Raw genomic sequence first — 21079 nt, 5'->3', positions numbered from 1 at the left:
AAGGAGCAAGAAAGCTGCGGGACGAGAGGGCGGGCTCCCGGAGATTAAAAGCAGCCAATCAGAGCGCGCCGGCTTCATTCGGAGAGCGGCGTGGGGCGTCGCCGCCGCCGCCGCGCGCGCCGGGGGCTGGTTAAGGCCATGAAACAAAAGAAACCCTGAGAGGGGAGCCGCTGCCGTCCCCACCCACCCACCTAGTTACCTACCTCGGCTCCAGCCCCGGCCCCTCCACCCCGCCCTCGCGCGCCCCGGCGGCCCTGGCGCTCCTCAGCCCGGGGCGCGCGTGCCGCCGCCGCCGCCGCCGCCTCCCCCGAGGAAAGGTGTTTGCGCGCTGAGCAGGGCCCGGGCCCCGTCCGCCATGGGGCCCGCCGTCCGCCGCGCCTGACGCGCCCGCCGCCGCCGCCATTGACAGCGCGCCGCCGCGATGCCGAGCGGCAGCTCCGCGGCCCTGGCCCTGGCGGCGGCCCCGGCCCCCCTGCCGCAGCCGCCTCCGCTGCCGCCGCCCGCGGGAGGCCCGGAGCAAGAAGGGGATGGGCTGCTGCTGCGGGAACGCCTGGCCGCGTTAGGCCTCGACGACCCCAGCGCGGCGGAGCCCGGAGCCCCCGCGCTCAGGGCCGCGGCGGCGGCGGCGGCGCAGTGCCAGGCCCGGCGGGCGGCCGGGCTGGCTCCGGAGGAGACCGCCCCGCCGGGCCGACCGGCGACCTCCGAGACGGCGGAGCTGGAGCTGGAGGAGGACGAAGAGGAGGGGGAGGAAGCGGAGCTGGACGGAGACCTGCTGGAGGAGGAGGAGGAGCTGGAGGAGGCTGAGGAGGAGGACCGGCCGTCGCTGCTGCTGCTGTCGCCGCCCGCGGCCACCGCCTCCCAGACCCAGCCGATCCCGGGCGGGTCCCTGGGGTCGGTGCTGCTGCCTGCCGCGGGCTTCGATGCCCGGGAGGCGGCCGCGGCCGCGGCGGCGGGGGTGCTGTACGGAGGGGACGATGCCCAGGGCATGATGGCGGCGATGCTGTCCCACGCCTACGGCCCCGGCGGTGGCGGGGCCGCGGCTGCCGCCCTGAACGGAGAGCAAGCGGCCCTGCTGAGAAGGAAGAGTGTCAACACCACTGAGTGCGTCCCCGTGCCCAGTTCCGAGCATGTCGCCGAGATTGTCGGACGCCAGGGTGAGTGCGCCGAGATCTATCTGGGCACGGCCCTGGGCGTGGGTGGGAGACGAAAAAGACGGGCGTGCGGCGCAAGAGTGAACCCGGAGAGTCCACCCCCCAAGTCCACCGAGAAGGGGTCTGGGAGGGATCGAGGGTCGCCGAGGAGGACATGGGTCACCTTTGCAAAAAACCCACGCCGTTCCGCTCCTTCAAGCCGGACAAGAAGTGTTAAGTTTCTCGGGCCACCCAGTCTGGTAGTGTTCACTTTACTCGGTGTATTCGTGGAACACCAGGCTGGCGCGGGACCAGAAACCTCAGCAAGGTGGTAAAAAGGTCAGGTCAGAAGTTGTGGGTACGGTTTTGTTTCCCGAAAACTTGGAACTTGCAAGTTTGTGTAGCCGAGTGGCCTGTAAAAGCGATCAGCTTTCCGTATAACTGCTTGTGCAGAAGAGAAATGGACAGACATGGAGGCATATACTTACTGAGAGAGAAGAAATGTTCAAGTGCCCTTATCACCACCTCCCTCCGCTATTCAGAAACTTGGCTTTAGAAGAAGCACCCCAACTCCCTAGACTCAGTAGACGTGATTCTGGTCTCAAAAAGGTATAGTCAGTCTTTTAGAACACTTAAGCATGTACCATGCAGTGAAAAACTGGGCAGTTAGGTAATTACGAACTTTATGCATTTGTGCAGTTTTCAATAAATTTTCCTCACTTGCCAGCACACCAGTTCTGCAGACAGACTCCTCCCACATTGCTCAGACAAAGGACCTATGTCTCAGATTCCAGGAGTAGGTTCGGGAAGGTGGGGGAAGGGGATTCACAGAGTACCTCTGTATCCGACATTTTTAGGGATGGTTCTATATGCCTAAGTGTAGTTGTTGCCCCTTTTACTGCCTGGTGAAGGGAAGATACTACTTGCTGTGGTAATGCAGTGTGGTGTGGCCCTTGTTGAAGTCAACTAGCGATGATGGGCTGGTGGGGTGAGCTCATTTTCCCAAGTGGTCTAAAGTACACATAAATAAGAGGTTGTTGAAACAGTGACTTCATATGTAAGAGGTGGCTCTCTTTTTTTGCAAGATTTTGGTAAGAAAAGCCTATCGGATATTTGGACACACAAAAAAATAGCTTGTTTCAGATTGTTTGACTAATCAGTTTCACATGCCTCACTTGCCAGTTGTAGGAGCTGATCAGGATAGTAGCCCATGAGAAAGCTTATGTACATGAAATAAGTCTATTTTATGTATAGATACAAAATGAGGTGGCTTTTCATTTAAAATCATTGAAAGAGTGCTTGATTTTGCAGATGAGTTTATAAGTAAGCTGAGATTTAAACAGACTTTTTGCTCTTTATTAGAAACTAACAATTTAACAGAATGGCACTAAAGTAAGGAGACCACAGTGGTACTAAGTACATGAAGGCAAGCAGTCTGCATACAAGAATATGACCCACAGAGAATGCAGCTTAGCAAACAAAGATGCAAGTATGGACAACACAAGGAAAGTGTGGAGCAGTACCTGCTAGGTGGTAATTGGAAAACCACCCAAATTTCATTAGTGATTAGGATCTAGTAAACTGAGGTGATGGAAATGGCCTGGGAATTGATTGTTGAGGCTGTGGAAGATAGAGATTTGAATGGCATGTTGGGAAAATAGCTCAACACAACTTAATTCAGTGTTCATAAGCTTGTGTGCTGGAGCAAAGGAAAAAGAACATCAGCTTGCTAGTTTCACCACAGACAAAGTAATAATCTTTGTAGATTTAGTTTAACATGAACTTAAGCCCTCTGCATGCTTAAGCACCTTAACTGTAAATTGGTAGTATTTATACAAATTTAAGTTGCAAGCTTTTATTTTGTGTTATTACACGATAATTGTCTTAGTTTTTCTTCTTAGGGCCATGCTTATTAGTTAATAAGGAAATATGAATTTTGAACATGGAGATAAACTGCTGACTATTCCTCTTGTACTTACTATTTCCCAGAGTTGACAGTACTGTTAAAAGTATGCCATCTTCCTCTATCTTATCTTAAGAGCAGAAAGTCTTGCCCTTTTCCTGTTTTGAGCCATTCAGCTAGTGGATCATTGACCACTTTACCACCCCCACACCCCAGCAGCACGTAATAAAACCTGTATTTGCTCACTCCTATATAGAGAACTAAGTGGCTAATAGGTACGTCCTTTTACTATGAAAATTTCTTGTGAGAGTACCTGTCCTAAGTGAGTTTTTTCAAGTTTTGTTTGTTTGCTTTGGAGGAGCTAAATATTCATCCTTAAGAATTAGCCATTCCTGCCTTCTTACTCATTACCTGAAGTCATAATTTTTTATTTGACATCTCTTAATTAGTTTTGGAAATAATTATGTCATGGATGGAGACATTTATGACTTAAGCTCTGGAGCAAAGAGTGGATAAATTGAATTCTGAGTCATACATGCAGTTTAGCAAACAAAGTACTAGCAGCCTCTGGTTCCCTTGTTTCAAGAAGCAAACATTGCTATTATTTTGTTTTTGTCGGTGAGATAGGTTTTCATCATGCAGCCTGGCTGGGCTCACAAACTTGTACCTCTACATCTAACCCCAGACCTGCTGTGTGCGTGCGTGCGTGCGTGCGTGCGTGCGTGCGCGAGTGTGTGTGTGTGTGTGTGTGTGTGTGTGTGTGTGTGTGCAAGAGTGTCTTAGTGATTTTAACTGTCATTTCTCTGGCCCCAAAATCATGTTTCTTTTCAAATTATGTATGTGAGTGCAGGTACCTGCAGAGACTAGAGTCATATGCCCCTGCAGCTGGAGTTATAAGCACAAGCCACCTGGTGTGGATGCTAGGAACTGAACTCAAGTCCGCCTAACCTCTGAGCCATTTCTTCATCCCTCCTCTCCATGGACCACTTTTAGTAGTGATGAAAACTGGCAGAGCATTTGACCTGTTTTACTCCCAGTAGCATATGGCCTTTGCACATGTTAAATTGGTCTTGTTGGTGTTCAAGGCTAAGGCTAATAAGATGGCTCAGTGGGTGAATTGCCTACTCCACAAGCAGGAAGTTCTGAACTCAAATCCGTAGCACTCACAAAAAAGCTAGATCTGCTGCTATAGCTCTGTGTGACTGACACAGGAGAATCCTGGAGACTTGATAGCCAACTAATTTAGCCAATCACTGGGCTCCAGATTCAGCAAGAGACCTTGTTTCAAAAAACAGTGTGAAGAACCATAGAGGAAGACATCCAACATCAACCTCCAGCCTCCACATGGGCATGCACAGATGTACATATACCAAGATTCATCTTATAAATAGGAAGTGTCTCCCTTTCTAAGTGTAGTGCTGTAAAGCATTAATAGTGGTTGACAGGTTTTATTACAATGTGTCAGTAGCTACTGTCCAATAAGTCTAAAAAGTGAATTACACTAGAGCCCTGATCTATTTTTTTACTATACTATCAATTAATGATGTAAATTGAGTTACAGATAAATGTTCATTTTCAGCCACTTTTGACAGTGACTTTAATTGACAGTATATGTTCTTTAACTTATAGGTCTAGATAACTTTTTTTTCATTGGACACTCAAAAAGATTTTGTATCCCCATTATACAGTTTATACACATTAGTATATAAATAATGTATGCTAAAATGTTAACAGTTAAGGTGAAATGAAAATGGATGGTTTTATCTGTGTGCTGACATTTTTATACTCTTGATGTCACTGAGCTAGACCATTTAGAAAGCTTCATTGATTGAGTTCTCTTGTTAACCACTCATCTCTAGTGACAGTGTGTATTCATGTCAATAGTGTTTGATTAGGAGAAACAGAACAAACACTTGGTCTTGCTATGCGTAGATTTCCCATCCAGAAATACACATTTATTTCACTAAATAAAACATTTCAGAACAGCACTGAAATCCTGGTGTCTTCCCACCGCACCCTGGAAAGAAAAAGGGTTGTTTTTACCCCTTAGCTATCTACTACTGGATATTTTACCCGTTTAACAACCGATAGTTGAAGTTTATTTTTGTTAATGTTTCTAGGGATATAGGCGAGTGGTAGGTAGAGCATGCACGAGCCCTGGATTCTAACGCAGTGCACTAAAAAGAAAAAAGAGAGCAAAAGTAGGATGCTATTTTAGAAAACACCAAATCAATAAATAGATCATTGTTAAACTGACATTGTTTTTTGTTAGTTTGTTTTTAAGGTGATTCTAAAAGTGTGTGTTTTGTTATTGCCTCTCACTGTTTAGCCTTTGGCTAGCCTCCTGCCTCAGCTTTTAATTTAAGATACCATTAGTTACTCCAGATTTGTAAAATTCAGCATGGTGATTAAGCCTTTAAGCTACTTGGTTTTTCTATTTTTGTTTGAGGGAAGTCTCCATGTTGTCCAGGCTTGCCTCGAGTCAAACTCCAGCTAGCTGCCCCAGCCTTCTTTGTGCAAGGATTATAGGCATATTCTCCCACTCAGCCAATAATTTCCTCACAAGCCCAAGTAAATGAAACATATGCATAACAGTGCTATTTGAATAGTTGTCTGTGAATGATTTTGAGAAATGTATATTACTCTTCAAAAACTATAGCTAAGTGGCAAAGCATATGCTCATCATGTCGAAGGCCCTAGCTTCATCCCTGTCATCCCTCTGTCTCAAAGCTAATTCTAACCCAGGTCATTCAGCCTTTTAAATCATTCCCTATCCCTTCACTGTTTCCTACCAAGCATTTCCTGATCTGGAATGCAGTCATTCATGAGCTGTCTGATGTGGGTGCTAGGATTTGAACCCTGGTCCATCTTTCTGCTCCCAAACTAGTGATTCTAAGATTCTCCCTTTAAGTATGTTAGAGAAGAGGTTCACATATTAAGATAGTTTTCCTTACTCAAGATCTTATGTTTGTACCCTTTAGAACATGTTAATAGAATTCTCAAAATTACCAGGCTAGGGATGTAGTTCAGTGGCAGAGAGCCTGTCTAGCATGCATGGGGTCCTGGGTTGGATCTCGAGAACCATTCAGAAACAAAACAAGGCAATTTTTTAGGTAGAATCAGTTATTTGTAAATGGTTTTCTTCTAGACTAGCTTAACTATAAATTTGAAGATCTGGTATCTTTTAGGTAAAAGATTTTACCTTAATCTTTATTAGGTAAAATTTTAGATTTCATCTAGAACTTGCACAGAATGTAAAATATTTTAAAAGCTTACTGGAATGGGTTAATGTTTCTATCTAACAACTAAGTGAGGGGCGTATCTCTACTACCAGTTCCTCTCACATGACAAAGAAGTAAATAGAGGCTGCCTGACCTGCTCACGAACTGATTTCATGATAGCTTGTCTGCACAGTCTTCCATTTTCAATATTCACTAACTCTTGCTTGAGGAAAAACTAGATATACACATGTGAAGTGTGGTCAGTATCTGATCCTGTAAATCATTCAGAGAATGATGACGTTCTTATGATTTGGGGCGGGGCATTGGGAAAGACCCTAGAGATTGGATGACCTAACAAGGAAGCAGCAGGTTATTGATGGTCAGTTAGAATCCAGTCCTGTAGATCTGGGGGCGGGGGTTGTTGCTTGTCTTTTCTTTGAACTAGACTGGAAATTATTTCCATGTTGTAGCTGTGACACTGAGTTAATCCATTGTTTCGGGTGGGGGGCAGCTGTGTTCCATACAAGAACACTTCCTTCCTTGGGAATGCCAAAGGTGAGCCATGAGTTTCATTCCTCAGGAACCTCTAGTTTGGTTTGGTTTGGCGTTGAAGATAAAAAAATTTTTAGTATGTGTGTATGTGCGTGCGCGCAGGCATGCGCACACCCAGGCTAGAAGAGCATCAAGCACCCTGGGATTGGGATTACAGCCGATTGTAAAATGCCTAATACGAGTGCTATGAACCAAACTAGGGTCCTGGGACAACTGCAAGCACTCATAAGCATTCTGCTGGCTCTCCAGGCCCCACCTGACCAGCAGCCCCAGGAGTCTCTCTACTCTGAGATTGCAAGTGCACGCCAACAATCCAGGTTTTTATGTAGACTTTGAGGACTGAACTCATTTCCTCCCCTTTGCACCACAAGTGCTTTACCAATAGCTGTTTTTCCACCCTTTTTTGTTAAAGCCATACACACAATTTCTACTTTTCAAAGTTCTATTGTGTTAATTGGAAGAGGGGGAGAGTGTGGTATGTATGATAGGACGGTGTCCCAAGTTATTTAAGAAAACGTCTGAACATAAATGAAAGAGGAACAACACACAGTTATAGGAGGTGAGAGAGATTGAAAATAATTAGTTTTTGCTGTTTAAATGCTAGGAGGAAAAGTAATTTACTCTAAGACCAACAGGTTCTATTCTTTAAATAAAGAATGTGTGCATAATTTCCCAGTATTTGTAGAGGACTACCAGAAATGAAAATGTACATGGTTTTGAGGTTTGTCTTTAAGGGCTTAAGTTTTCTTATGCGCACACTAATTTATTTCATTTATTTAATAATTGGAAAATACAGTGAATATAATTTCTGAAAAGCAAATTTGTCTTTGAAAGAAAATCAGGAACACTAGATACCAGAATGCAAATGGCTGCCAGGCCTGGCTTGAATACTGTCATTTTCTCCTTTATCTGCTGATTGTGATGACCTTTCATTGCAGATAAGGAAATCTTCCCGTTCTGTACTGTAACTATCGTCCTCTCCCAAATCTTTAGTCCCTACAAGATTAAGTCTCTTATCTCACATTGAAGACTTCTTCCTCTCTGTTCTAATCACCTGAAGCTCTCAAATGCTTTAATATCCATGTTGTACCATGTGTGCTCCAGTTTCCTGCTTTTGTACTTCCTCCCTACCTGGCAACACTACTTTCTTCAAGCCTCTTCAAAATGCCTTTGAAGTTGGCCTGTGCTTCTGTGTTGAGGACAGAGGTCAGTGCTGGGTTTTTGTCTTCAGTCACACTCTACCTTTATCTTTTGAGAAGTATACATCTAGATTAGCTTGCTAGCGAGCCTCGGGGATCCTAACTGAGGTCCTCATGAGTGTGTGGCAAGCTCTTCATCCATCTTCTGGGCCTTTGAAGCCTTTTCATGGTTTTGGTTTTTTGAGACAGATTTTCTCTATGTAACCTTGGCTATACTGGACTCACTTAGTAGACCGGGCTGGCCTCGAACTCACAGTTAAAGCGCACGCCTTTAATCCCAGCACTCGGGAGGCAGAGGCAGGCGGATCGCTGTGAGTTCGAGGCCAGCCTGGACTACAAAGCGAGTCTAGAACAGCCAAGACTACACAGAGAAACCCTGTCTCGAAAAACCAAAACAAAACAAAAAAAAAAAAAAAACAAAACAGTTCTCATCAGTGCTTAGCTTTCAAAAACTGGGGGCTTGGAAGAGAGAAGGGGGTGATATAATTAGCAGAATAACCCTGCACATCCAAAGATTTTTTTTTAAAACCCTAACCCACCTTCAACACCAAAGAAACAGTTGTGAAGTATTTGCTTTACTTGGCATTTGCAGGTGTGCTTATGGACATGGACTGAGCTGCGTGACTAATGTCTAGGATTATGTGGTAGGCCCGGTTATAATTACATGAGTCCCTAAAAGCAGAAAACTTCACAGCTAGATGTGGGCTCAAGTTGAGGAAGAGAAATGAGAGCACTGACTGCTGGCTCTGAACATGAAGAGAGTTAAAAGCCAAAAGGAGGTGGATGGCTCTAAAATCACAAACACCTGAATTTGCAAGGAACCATACCTTCTCCTAGAGCTTCCAGAAACAGACACACATGTATGTATGTAGAGAAAGTGTGTGTGAGTCCTACCACTGTTTTGATTTTAACCCCATTGGAACCCATGTGTGACTTCTGTAGCATATATAAATGTATTATGAAATTATACATGTATGTCACTGAAAACACCGTTTCTGGTGATGAATGGTAGCATTGGAAAACTGTGGCAGAGCTAGAGCTGGTGCTCAGTGGGTAACGTCTCTGCTGTGCAAGCATAAGGACCTGAGTGGATCCCAACACTCATAAATAGCCAGCCTAGCTCCTAGTCAGTGAGATCTAGTCTTGACGGAAGGTCAGAGACGATAGAGCAGTAGGACTCCTGATGCCATCCTCTACCTCCACAGATAGACACATACCCACACACATACATGCCCGAGGGTAGGGACCACTAAGGCAAGTAATTAAGAATCTGAGCTGTAATTGAACTAAAAACAAACCCTATTGATACAGGTTTGTTTGGTTTGGTTTGTTTGTTTGTTTTTGCTTAAAGCTATTGCTTAGTTCTAATTGAAAGCCTTTCATGTATTGTAGGATACTAGATTAGAATATAGTACAGTCATGTTTTTATCTGCTCTCATGGGGTAGAGATTATAGAACCCTTAAAAGACTTAAGGACTTTATGTGGCTTTTGTGGCTGTATAATCATTATCTTTACTTTAGGTGCTTAAAACAATGCAAATTTATTATCTCAGTTTCTGTGAGTCAGAAATCTGGGTGTAGTAGTGTCTTTGGGTTCTCTGTTTGAGGTCTAACTGTGCTAAATCAAGGTGTTCAGCTGGGAGTGTAGTTCTTTTCCTACTGGCAGAATTCAGTTGGATGGTGGAGGTGGGGGGTCTCTCACTTTCCAGGTCTGTTTCAGAATACAGTTCCTTGCCTTGGACACCTTAGGCAGTTAGTTCACACTGTGGATAGTTTGCATTCTTCCAGATGAGCCAGATCTCATTTCTAACTTCCTTCTCTAAGGCAAGGTTGAATTTTTTTTTTTTTTTAAAGAATTCAAGACTAGGTCAGAACCTTCATGGTAATCTTGATAATCTCTCCATTTAAAAGTGAACCAAGCCAGGTGTGGTAGTTGCTTCAGGATTCCTAGCCTATAGGCAGGTTTGGTAGCACACACCATTAATCCCAGCATTCTGAAAGCAGAGGTAAGTGGATCTCTGAGTTCTAGGCAAGCCTGGTCTACCTAGAACAGCCAGGGCTATATAGAGAAATCCTGTCTCAGAAAAACAACAAAAGTAAACTGACTTAAAGCATAATTACATCTATAAAACTCCTTTCCAGGAGTGCCTACATTTGTGTTTGATTAACTCTGGGCAGGATGTTTGTTCTCTCCTGACTGGCCTGGAACTTGCTTTATAGTGCAAGCTGGTCTCAAACTCACAAATGCATCTGTCTCTGCTTCTAAAATGCTGAGATCAAAGGTATGCACCACTTCACCTGACCAATACCAGGAATCTTGAAGCAGAGGGTCATCTTAAAAATCTACTTGCCAGCAAAGCATGTGGCACACACCTGTCCAAGCACTCCAGAGGCTGAGAGTTTGAAGCCAGGGCAGGATACGTACTGGAATGTTCCATCAGAAACAAATAGAAAGGTCCTGCTTAACACATGGCCTACAAATGGCATTGACTGTACTTTTTTTTTTTTTTTTTTTTTTTTTTTAGGGAAGGATTAGCAACGCGTAGTAGTTTCATTTTTATCAACTATAGACTTCATTAGTAGTAACAAACAATAGTTCAAGTCTTTATCCATACACTACTTTTTCTTTTTCTTTCTGTGCAGGTGTCTGGAGGGTCACGTCAGGTGTTGGGGTATTTATTGCTCCTCAGGAACCAGCCACCTTACTTTTTGAGACAATTAGGCTAGGCTGGTTTGAAAGTGCCTTGCTGACAAGGCTATCTTCCCAGATAGCCTTCCCTTCCTCTACAATGCCTATCTGGTCTTTCTACCACTACTAAATGAACCACTTGGTTAAGAACAAAAGCAAACAGTTTTTGTACAGTCTTGCTCTAGATATCTAAGATATCTTTTGGATAACTAGAAAATGACTTTTGGGGGCTGGAGAGATGGCTCAGATGGCACTGTCTGTTCTTCCAAAGTTCCTGAGTTCAATTCCTAGCAACCACGTGGTGGCTCACAACCATCTGTAATGAGATCTGGTGCCCTCTTCTGGCATGCGGCCAGAATACTGTATAAATAATAAACAATTAAAAAAAGGAAAAGAAAATGACTTGTAAATTCACCTTCATAGATGTATTTAGACTCTCTGGTCTCCAAAAGCTGGTTTATATGACTATAGAAACATCCTTCTGCAAATGGGATCTTTAGCCCAGCTCCTCTTGGTAATTCTCCCCTTCTACTTCACACCAGTTCTTTGTTGCAAATACATTATCTCACTTGGAATTAGAAAGTAGTCTTCAAAATAGTTGAATCTGGAGGCCATATGTTTTAATAATGGTAACCCACGACAAAAACAATATTTTACATTGCAGCCGATCATACACATACTCCACTAAAACACTAAGAACACACAAGAGTCATGGTTTTGGTTTGCTAGTTTTTAGATGCTATTTGCAACACAACAAAGTTGATACTGTAACTCACAGTTTGAAAACTGAGTTTCGCTCTTCCTTCCAACTCCTCCAGTCCCAGCACCAGAGCTACCCTTTTTTTTGGAAGAGGACTCTTAACCTTGAGAAGCGAGATAGAATGTCTTGTTATACCAGAGAGGGAGAGGACAGGTTGTGGCTGAAGTTGGAAGCTTTTAGCCTGAAACAGCACTAGCCACAATGATAGGAAGGGAAAATGGGCTCATATGCCAACAAAGTAAGCTGGAGGCTTTAGTGCAGGGAATTTGCTGGTTTCTACTCTGCAACTACCTTCAATAAAACTTTCATATATGTTAGTTTTATTTATAGCTATAAGAAAACAAATAATAGTCTGTACATTTGAGATTACAAAATCATTTATCCTGCTAGCAGTGCTAGCTAAAAGTGCTAGCAAAACTAGTAAAATATTATTCATATATTCTAATCATATTTATTTGATTTTAGTAAACAATGGAAAGTCCCTGTCCCTCCAAGTCAACCAATTTTACAAATATATTACATTCCGTTCTACAGCTGTCTTAGGCTGTGCTTACCCAAGCATAAGTGATATAATACTGAGAGTGCCTTGTACTTAATACTAGTATTACTTCAGGATCAGCACTTACGACTAGGGGCATAAGATAATTTTGATACACAAACTGCCCTCTGCAGATTGCCCACCTTGACCAACTAAATATGAGCTCCAAATTCCCACTTCTACTTGCAGTATTATAATGTTGGCATTGACAGCTGTGGAGGGGAAAGTAGCTTAGTTACTGCAGAAGTAAGAACTTCCATCTTCAAAGCAATGTGTTTGCTTTGCTGTAAGCTATTTCTTTTACCTGGTTGTCTCTTGTGGTTTAATGTTTTAAAGTATCTGAATTTTCAAACAAATTTAATCTTAAATACTCCTTAAAATAAATTTATTACTTTTCCTTAAGTTATTGTCACTCTTTGAAATCTGCCGATTCAAGGAGTCCCCACCTTCACAGTGTGATTCTGGGAATCATGTTTGCAGCTCAGCTTCTTTGTGTCATAAAGAAGCCATGTTGTGAGGAGTGAGATTTCCTATAGTCTTACTCTATGTTGTTCAGTCATACAAAACCTTGGGAGAGAGAAGTACTTGCCTCTTGGTTTGGGTTTTTGGTTTGTTTGGGTTTTGTTTGTTTGTTTTTCAAGACAAGATTTCTCTGTGTTGCCTTGGCTGTCCTGGACTCAGTTTGCATACCAGGCTGGCCTCAAACTCATAGCAATCCGCCAGCCTCTGCCTCCCGAGTGTTGGGGGTTAAAGGCGACCGTGCCTAGCTGTTCCAGGGTTTTTTTGGTTGCAGGTGTGGTGCCAGGTATTGAACCTAAGGATCTCCTCATGCTGGGCAAGCATTCTGTGCTCCCAGCCCTCTGCAGTAGTTACTTCAAAAGGTGGCTTAATATTCTCTTGGTTGATACTGATAAAAATGAAAAGGAGACAGTGTGGTAGTACACACCTGTAATCCCAGCACTTGGTGTCAGAGACAGACTCTGTGAGTTCACAGTCAGCCTGGTCTACACAGAGAAGCCCTGTCTCAAAAAACAAAAACTTTTTTGATAAAAAGGAGACAAACCTAAATTCTTAAAAATTCTTTGCACTCAATAGAAATTGTCCATGTTTTTCTGCAGGGTGAACCATGGCTGCGTATTATTAGACATAAAGTTTGGGGGTTGTTGGTTGGTTGTTTTGTTTTGTTTTAGCTTGTTTGTTTTTTCCTCTATTTGTGTGTATGTGTTATATTCTCGTGCGTGTGCAGGAGCCTTATTTAGATAGGATCTCTTTGCCGAACCTAGAGCTAGTTTATAGCCCCCAAACCTAGAGATCCTCCTGTCTCCACCCCAATCAGCACTGGGGTTAAACTGCACCCGTGGTGGCTTTTCACATGGCACTGGGGATTTGAACTTAGGTCTTTATGCTTGTGCAGCAAAGTACTCTTACCCAATAGGCATGTCAGCAGCCCAGGAGTGAGATTTTAGGAGGCTGCCTTCTTACAAAGTTGTAGCCCAGAGTGTAAATTCATGGAACTGAATGATACTCTTCGAGTGTAGAATATGACCAGTTAGTATATTTTGCCTTTCAGATTTCTTTAGACATCTCTCTGTGATCTCAGTTCTTAGCCCTAGGCAGTACCAACTATGAGGAAGATTTGACTGCAAAAAGACAAAAGATTTGCTATGAATACCCAGTTTATTTTATTGTAGAGTAAAAACATCTAACTCATCTTTTACTCAAAAGTAGCCAATACCTGTTTAATTTTAAAATAGTTGATTGTAGCTGTAGTCTTAAGTTTTCATGTTTCACAGTAGTGTAAACTTTACTTGTGATTTCTTGACAGACCTACCAAACAACCTCCTCCCGATAGCTCGACTGTCCTAAATGCTTTTCTTAAGGTCTTGGTTTGGTCTCTGCAGTTAGAGGAGTGGAGTTTGTTTCTTCTTTACTGCATAGTATGTGAAGGTCTACTTGTTCTTTTAAACTATGTAGCCACCAGTAAGATTTCTGAAAGAATAATTTTTTTTAAATGAGGAAAGAATAAGACACACACTCGGTGATGCTTGAATACATTCTGTTTTCAGAGAGCCTGAGTCTAGGTTTTAATGGTTGTGTACCTAGGACACACTGTACAAAGCACCCATTTCTTGATAAGTTAGTTGGACAGTTTGTTAGAAGGAGGGGATAGGATCTTGATTAGTTTGTGGTCAGGATTCAGAAGTTCCATAGTCGATTAAGTTGTTTTAAATAACACTGTGTAATATTTAAACTTTAATATTTAAATATGCAGAAGGCCCTTGGGTTCAACCCCTTACACCACACACACCCCAACCAAAGAAACAAAATCCCACTGAGACAAATTAAAATTAAATTTTAATACTTTCAGTATGGATAAGATTAGTGATATGGGACCAGAAGGTGAAAGTCTTGAAAGCTAGGGATTAAGAGGGCTTTAGGGTCCAAAATAACATAAGAACGGCCCAATGTTCTAATAAGGAAATTAGCAACTTTCCTTTCCACAAATGTTACATAGCAACCCTACAATGTATATGACTTCCCAGTGCTTTGGAAATTTAGAGGCAGACATATAGCTGTAGGAGAGGAGAGTGTCATTGATAGTTAACAGGAGTTAAACAAAACAGAAGTGGGAATAAAGAGGGAAGATTTTAGTCGGGGAAACAAGGGAGCATGAATATGCCATAGGTTAAAGTGTATGATACAGTGTAAAAGAGTAGAGAAATGGCTATAGGGTGAAATTAAAAAGTCAGGAGCCAGCTGCAAAAATGTTTTGTGTGCCATATTATTTGAACTTTAATATATCAGGAACCCTGTGCCGAGAAGTGGCCATACAACCCATGCTACATTGAGAAAGCATTGTCTTACTAAGGAGAATAAAGATAACTGGACTAATGTAAAGCTGGAGGCATTTGGGTGTGTGTATGTACATATATACACACGTGTATGTATGTATTGTGGGTGTGTGGGCTCAAAATTCTATATCTGAAAAACTTTAGTTTTAACTTACCAATTAGTGACTTGTTGGGGACAAGAGAGGAACAGGAGGCTTAAGAAAAAGGACTGCCCAAATGTGGCTTCTGTCTTCAATAGTATCACCATTTTCTAAAGGAAATAATTGTATGATGTATTCATGAGAATGCATTTATTCTGGGAATTTGCTTGTTAATTTCTTTGAAAACTGTAACTCCAGAGATTTAAGCCATAGTTGTGTACTGACAGTTTGGAGACCCGTGGGATCCGCATAATTGGCACTGTGGTTCTGTGATCACTTCAGAAAGAGTTGATGTCAAGTTAGGAATTAGGAGAAATTAAATGTGCCTTCCAGGTTTTATTTTGACTTGGGTATAGTTGGGGGTTGGAACCAAAGCTTCTAGTTTGGGTTTGGGTCTGGTGTTCCTCTAGCCACTTTCCATGAGTCTTCAATATTTGTTTCCTTAAATGCATCAAGAATTTTACAATAGGCACAAAAACATTTTACTTTTTTTTTTATCCCAGATACAAAAAAGGAAAAACAACAGCTTTTCTTCCCATAAATCATCCTCAGTAATTTTTAAAAAGCATTCAGATTAGTTTTTAATTTACAAAAAGTATTCACTTGAGATCAACTATGATAAACTAGATGGCAATAAAAAAGTGTTCCTTAATAAGCCTAGAATTTAACTGGGAGAGGAAAAAAGATGACCACTAGGCATAGATGTCAGTAAAACATTTACAAATGAGTCGTGTTAAAGCAATAAAATAATCAAGTGAAAGTCATAGGGTTATGTAAAAATTAAAATTCCTAGACTAATGAAAAGACCATAGATTTCTATATCATACAGGCCTTAATGCTGGCTCTGCCACTGAAACAAATTATGTAATTTTTCTGAGCTTTAGTTTTTGTTTCCTTAGTAAAATGAGGTCCATCCAGTTCTTAGAGTTCCAAGTGGGTAAAATTAAACAGTAAGTATTTTATAATATTTTAATAACATTTATTGTAGTGTATTAACTGGACTCAGAGGGTTAACAATCTCAAATGCGTTCGTATTTTGCCGCCAATATCTGCAAAGTACAAATTCATTAGTAGTATAAAACTCAATCCTACTGATGTTATAGTTTACCTATAGACTACTTTGTACATCTTTCTAATGTGTAACTAATCAGAGAAAACAAACTAGACTTCTGAGTTGTGACCTCCCAGTAGAGGTTCCCTCTCTTCCCAAAAGAGAATGCCAGACAAGTACACCTCCATCTCCTGTATCTTCCAGTATTCCATGGAATTGGGGAAATGTCATCATTTAGTGTTAATAGTTTTTTCTTTATCATAAAACTTAAGAACTGTACACTAAAGGACATTTAGTTTCTAGAACTTTTCATAGTTTGCCTTCATTGATATTTATAAAGTATTTTTAAACATAATGTGAAATGTTTTCTTTTTAACAGGTTGTAAAATTAAAGCACTGAGAGCCAAGACAAACACGTACATCAAGACCCCTGTTCGTGGTGAAGAGCCCATTTTTGTTGTCACTGGACGGAAAGAAGATGTTGCCATGGCCAAAAGAGAAATCCTCTCGGCTGCAGAACACTTCTCTATGATTCGTGCATCTCGAAACAAAAATGGTCCTGCGCTGGGAGGGTTATCGTGTAGTCCTAATCTGCCTGGTCAAACCACAGTCCAAGTCAGGGTCCCCTATCGTGTGGTAGGGCTAGTGGTTGGACCAAAAGGAGCAACAATTAAGAGAATTCAGCAACAGACCCACACGTACATAGTAACTCCAAGCAGAGATAAGGAGCCAGTCTTTGAAGTGACAGGGATGCCCGAAAATGTTGATCGAGCACGAGAAGAAATAGAAATGCATATCGCCATGCGTACAGGAAATTACATAGAGCTCAATGAAGAAAATGATTTCCATTATAACGGTACCGACGTGAGCTTTGAAGGTGGTGCTCTTGGCTCAGCATGGCTCTCTTCCAACCCAGTTCCTCCTAGCCGTGCAAGAATGATGTCCAACTACCGAAATGATAGTTCTAGCTCTCTAGGCAGTGGCTCCACTGATTCCTATTTTGGAAGCAATAGGCTAGCTGACTTTAGTCCCACAAGTCCATTTAGCACAGGAAACTTTTGGTTTGGAGATACACTACCATCTGTAGGCTCAGAAGATCTTACAGTAGACTCTCCTGCCTTTGACTCTTTACCAACATCTGCTCAAACTATCTGGACTCCATTTGAACCAGTTAACCCACTCTCTGGTTTTGGGAGTGATCCTTCTGGTCACATGAAGACTCAGCGTAGAGGAAGTCAGCCATCCACTCCTCGTCTGTCTCCTACATTTCCTGAGAGCATAGAACACCCACTTGCTCGGAGGGTTAGGAGCGACCCACCTAGTACAGGCAACCATGTTGGCCTTCCAATATACATCCCTGCTTTTTCTAATGGTACCAATAGTTACTCCTCTTCCAATGGTGGCTCCACCTCTAGCTCACCTCCAGAATCAAGAAGAAAGCACGACTGTGTGATTTGCTTTGAGAATGAAGTTATTGCTGCCCTAGTTCCATGTGGCCACAACCTCTTCTGCATGGAATGTGCCAACAAGATCTGTGAAAAGAGAACGCCATCATGTCCAGTTTGCCAGACAGCTGTTACTCAGGCAATCCAAATTCACTCTTAACTATATATATATACATAAATACTATATCTCTATATGGACTCCTAAAGGCATGGGTATAGTGGTACCCCAGTAAACTTCCTAATGAATTCTTATGACTGTTATCAGGCTTTTTTGGGATTAGGCAAAAGTTGTTAGTACACTTATAAAAGGCTGCTATGGTAACACTAAACCTAAGTGGTCTCTTGTCTATTAGTTTGGTTTGAATTATTAATACTATCTTGTAGACTCAGAGACATAGCTTGTATAAGAGTTGTTAAAGCTGAAGTTCTACTTGGCTGTGTAACCTATGAGCAAAATCTGAGATTGTGGTCAGTGGGTCCCAAAGCCTAGCCGCATTAAGAGTTTATGGAGGGTGCCTGGCATCACAGATGACTGACACTTCCAGTGCTGCCTTCTTCACACTGCCAGTTTTGACAAAACAGGTTTGTTTTTTATTTTACAACAACTTCTGCCTAATTCTGCAGGATTGCAAGTATCTTTTTAAAGCGTTGTGATTACTAATTAGTAATAATAGGGCTGATGGCAGTTTACTAGATCACTGGTTATAATTTGGGACAAAAACTGCTACTTTGACTTTCATCTCGCCCAGAGCGCTCAAGGCTGGTGTGTTCAGTGGATCAGGAATACAATTGTCTTTGATTGTGAATTCCTACCCATTGCCTCAGTGAATGTGGAAATGGCCACCTGGGTTTTCCCATTTCTGGATGGGCTTTGGGATACACCTGTATTGGCTGAAAAATTGAGAATGCGAACATTCCATTCGTTAGTCTGATCAAGCTATTAATTAATATTTAGACTGTAGATCAAAATGTGAAACATTTTATGTTCAATCCATATTTGTCTTGCACATTATAAATATATTTTTATTTTTTAGTAATATAGGGGATGGGGAGGGAGATAATAATGCCCTTGGCATAATTCATGAAAGCAGCTGTGACAACCTCCAATCAGTTTACTTCATTTCAAACCTATTTCCAATCACAAGGAAAGATTTCTTTAAAACACACTTGTACATTTCACCTGTGGATGTTTTAACTTCATCCTCAGTATGTTCCCAAATTTGCTGGTATTGAAAGGACAAAACATTATACTGGTGGGTTTTTCTACTAATTATTTTTTGAAGCGTTATTTTCCCAACACAAAAGAGCTTTTTTTCTCAGTATAACAAAAATTGAAATCTTATGTGTATTCAATAGTAAATAGACAAATTTTATTTTTTATTTCCACTTGAAGAGTTACATTTCGTATAAAGTTTACAAATAACGGTTTTTATTTTGATTTTTTCAGTATAAAAAAGTTGCCTTGATGGCATATTATGATGTAATGCTAATTGCTTGTAGGATAGTTAATTGTCAGTATTGAATCCTAATCTCTAGCTACCGTCTTGTAGATATGGAAGAATGTCACCAAGCATGTGTTTTGTATTTTGTTGCATCGTACACTGCAACTAATAAGCCAAGGAATCGACATATATTAGGTGCGTGTACTGTTTCTAAAAACCACAAACTAAGAATGATAAATTATCAATATAGTTTAGTATTTGCTAATTTTACTACACTCTTTTTGTTATGTATATGTAGGGAAGTCATAGGGATTATAAATTCAATTTGAGTAAAGTTTAAAACCATATATTTTATGATAAAGGGCCTTTAACTTAAGATGGCCAAAGCACTGATATTATATATTTGCTGTAAAGAGAATTATAAGAGTTTTATTTTTCTGATATTAAAAGTTACTTAATAAAGACTTGTTTCCATTAACTTGAATGTATTCTCCTTGGTGTTTTTTATGTAACTGTTAATCAAAAGAATGAACTTTTCTTACCAAATTTCTCTACTTTCTAACTTAGGCTCTTGTTTGTAGTGGGGAGAGAGGGGAGCAGGAGAGTGTATGACCGGGAGCGTGCGCGCACTCCTGATGTTTAAAATGTCATTTCTAGTCTGTATTCCCTCTTCTGTGACTGTGTACCTTACTTTTTGAGACAGGGTCTCTTACTGAGCCTGGAGCATCATCAGTTCTGGTAGACTGGCTGGCCAGAGAGTCCCAGGGAGCCACCTGACTGGGCATACTTCACTCCATCCCCAGAACTGGCTCTGCAGGTGTACAGTGCCGCACATGGCTTTCACATGGGTCTTTATTCTTGCACAGCAGACCATGTCCCCAGCCTGAAAGTACAGGTTTTAAACTTTGAACTAAAACTATATTAAAGACTGTATATGGAAAAAAAACTGTATATGGTTGCCAAAATATTACACCATTTGCAAAACTGGTTTGATATTGATTGGAGTAGATGTTGCCATTTGATTCAAACAGATAAATACTGCGTCTTTACGATGGAGGGAAAGTCCTCTTAATATGCGGAGGGTGGACACCAGCACAAGTCTTCGTCGCAGGTTTTTGACTGAGTTGACTGGAAGACTGGAATATGTAGATGGACGGATAAGAACAGACAGTATGTATTTGAATAAAGGCTTTGCTTGCGAGGTTAGCTTGAACCGGTTAGAATCTGTGCCAATAAAACTGTTAAGTACTGAGGAGGAGAGGTGCCGCGAACTCTTAACCGTGTTACCAGGAATTTTCACCTCATTCTGGATTATCTGCAGCTTGAACAATCATGAGGTCAGCAAACCGTGTTGAGAACTTAATTTTCATTTTCACAACTTGGGCAGGAAAAGGCAAAAACGTTAAATTCTGCTTAGTTAAATTCTGAAGTCACTCACTTCTTTCTATCAAGATATTCTCAACAACCTCTGTGCAAAGCATTTAGCAAAAGTAGAGAAGACTAGAATGATTGAATTTAGAAAAATAAGAAACACAAATTGTGAACATATTTGGAGCTAACTTGTTCTGGTTGATGTCCCTCCAGAGCTAGGCACTGCTCCACCCACCACCTGTCTTCCTCTCTCTTTAGTTTCTATTTTTCTCATTCAAAAACCTTACATCAAGGAGTTAAGAGTAATAATATATCAATGTATTTACAATGTAGTGGTTACAGTAATGCTGTTATGACTACTCCATTCCTCAGCCATTTACTGTTGATGGTCATTAAGTTACTGGTAAATGGGGCATTGAAGAGATACAGGACACTGGAAAGTCTAATGAGGTCACATTTTTAATACATATTAAGAACACCTTCCCATTTGAGTGTCTCTTAGAAACTTTCTATTTAAGCTGACCATGTGGAATTTTCAAAAGTTACAAAGTAACTGAATTTTCCTGCCATTGAGTTGTCTGCTACCTTCCTATTCACTTGTGTCCCCTCAGTTTTACATAGTACCGTTTGTACAGTGCCAGAGCAGGTCAGTAGGGAAGGGAGTGCTCAGAAATATCAAAAGTCTTTGGTCAAAGATGGAGATCATTAAGGAAAAGAAGAAAATACCTAAAAAGGAAGCCACACACCCCTAAGCCCTCATGACTTTACATCTTTATTCATGATGTC

At 41.5% G+C, this 21079-nt stretch overlaps 1 protein-coding gene across 1 annotated transcript; it reads left to right on the top strand.

Moving 5' to 3' along the window:
- Window positions 1-271: 271 nt before the first annotated feature.
- MEX3C (mex-3 RNA binding family member C) lies at window positions 272-19406 on the top strand. The gene is made up of 2 exons (XM_084781009.1): window positions 272-1154; window positions 16415-19406. The coding sequence occupies exons 1-2, from the start codon at window positions 422-424 to the stop codon at window positions 17638-17640; spliced, it is 1959 nt and encodes a 652-aa protein (XP_084637135.1). The 5' UTR covers window positions 272-421; the 3' UTR covers window positions 17641-19406.
- The last annotated feature ends 1673 nt before the right edge of the window (window positions 19407-21079 follow it).

Source organism: Acomys minous (assembly GCF_964271855.1).
Source record: "Acomys minous genome assembly, chromosome: 4".
Lineage (NCBI taxonomy): Eukaryota > Metazoa > Chordata > Mammalia > Rodentia > Muridae > Acomys > Acomys minous.
Note: the sequence above shows the minus strand (reverse complement) of the source record. Positions and strands in the feature narration are given on the sequence as shown.

Excerpts from the sequence above, each read along its gene's own strand:
- MEX3C (XM_084781009.1), top strand. The coding sequence starts at position 422 with ATGCCGAGCGGCAGCTCCGCGGCCCTGGCCCTGGCGGCGGCCCCGGCC. Across the intron at positions 1,155-16,414 it reads CGAGATTGTCGGACGCCAGG|GTTGTAAAATTAAAGCACTG; the intron begins GTGAGTGCGCCG and ends TCTTTTTAACAG.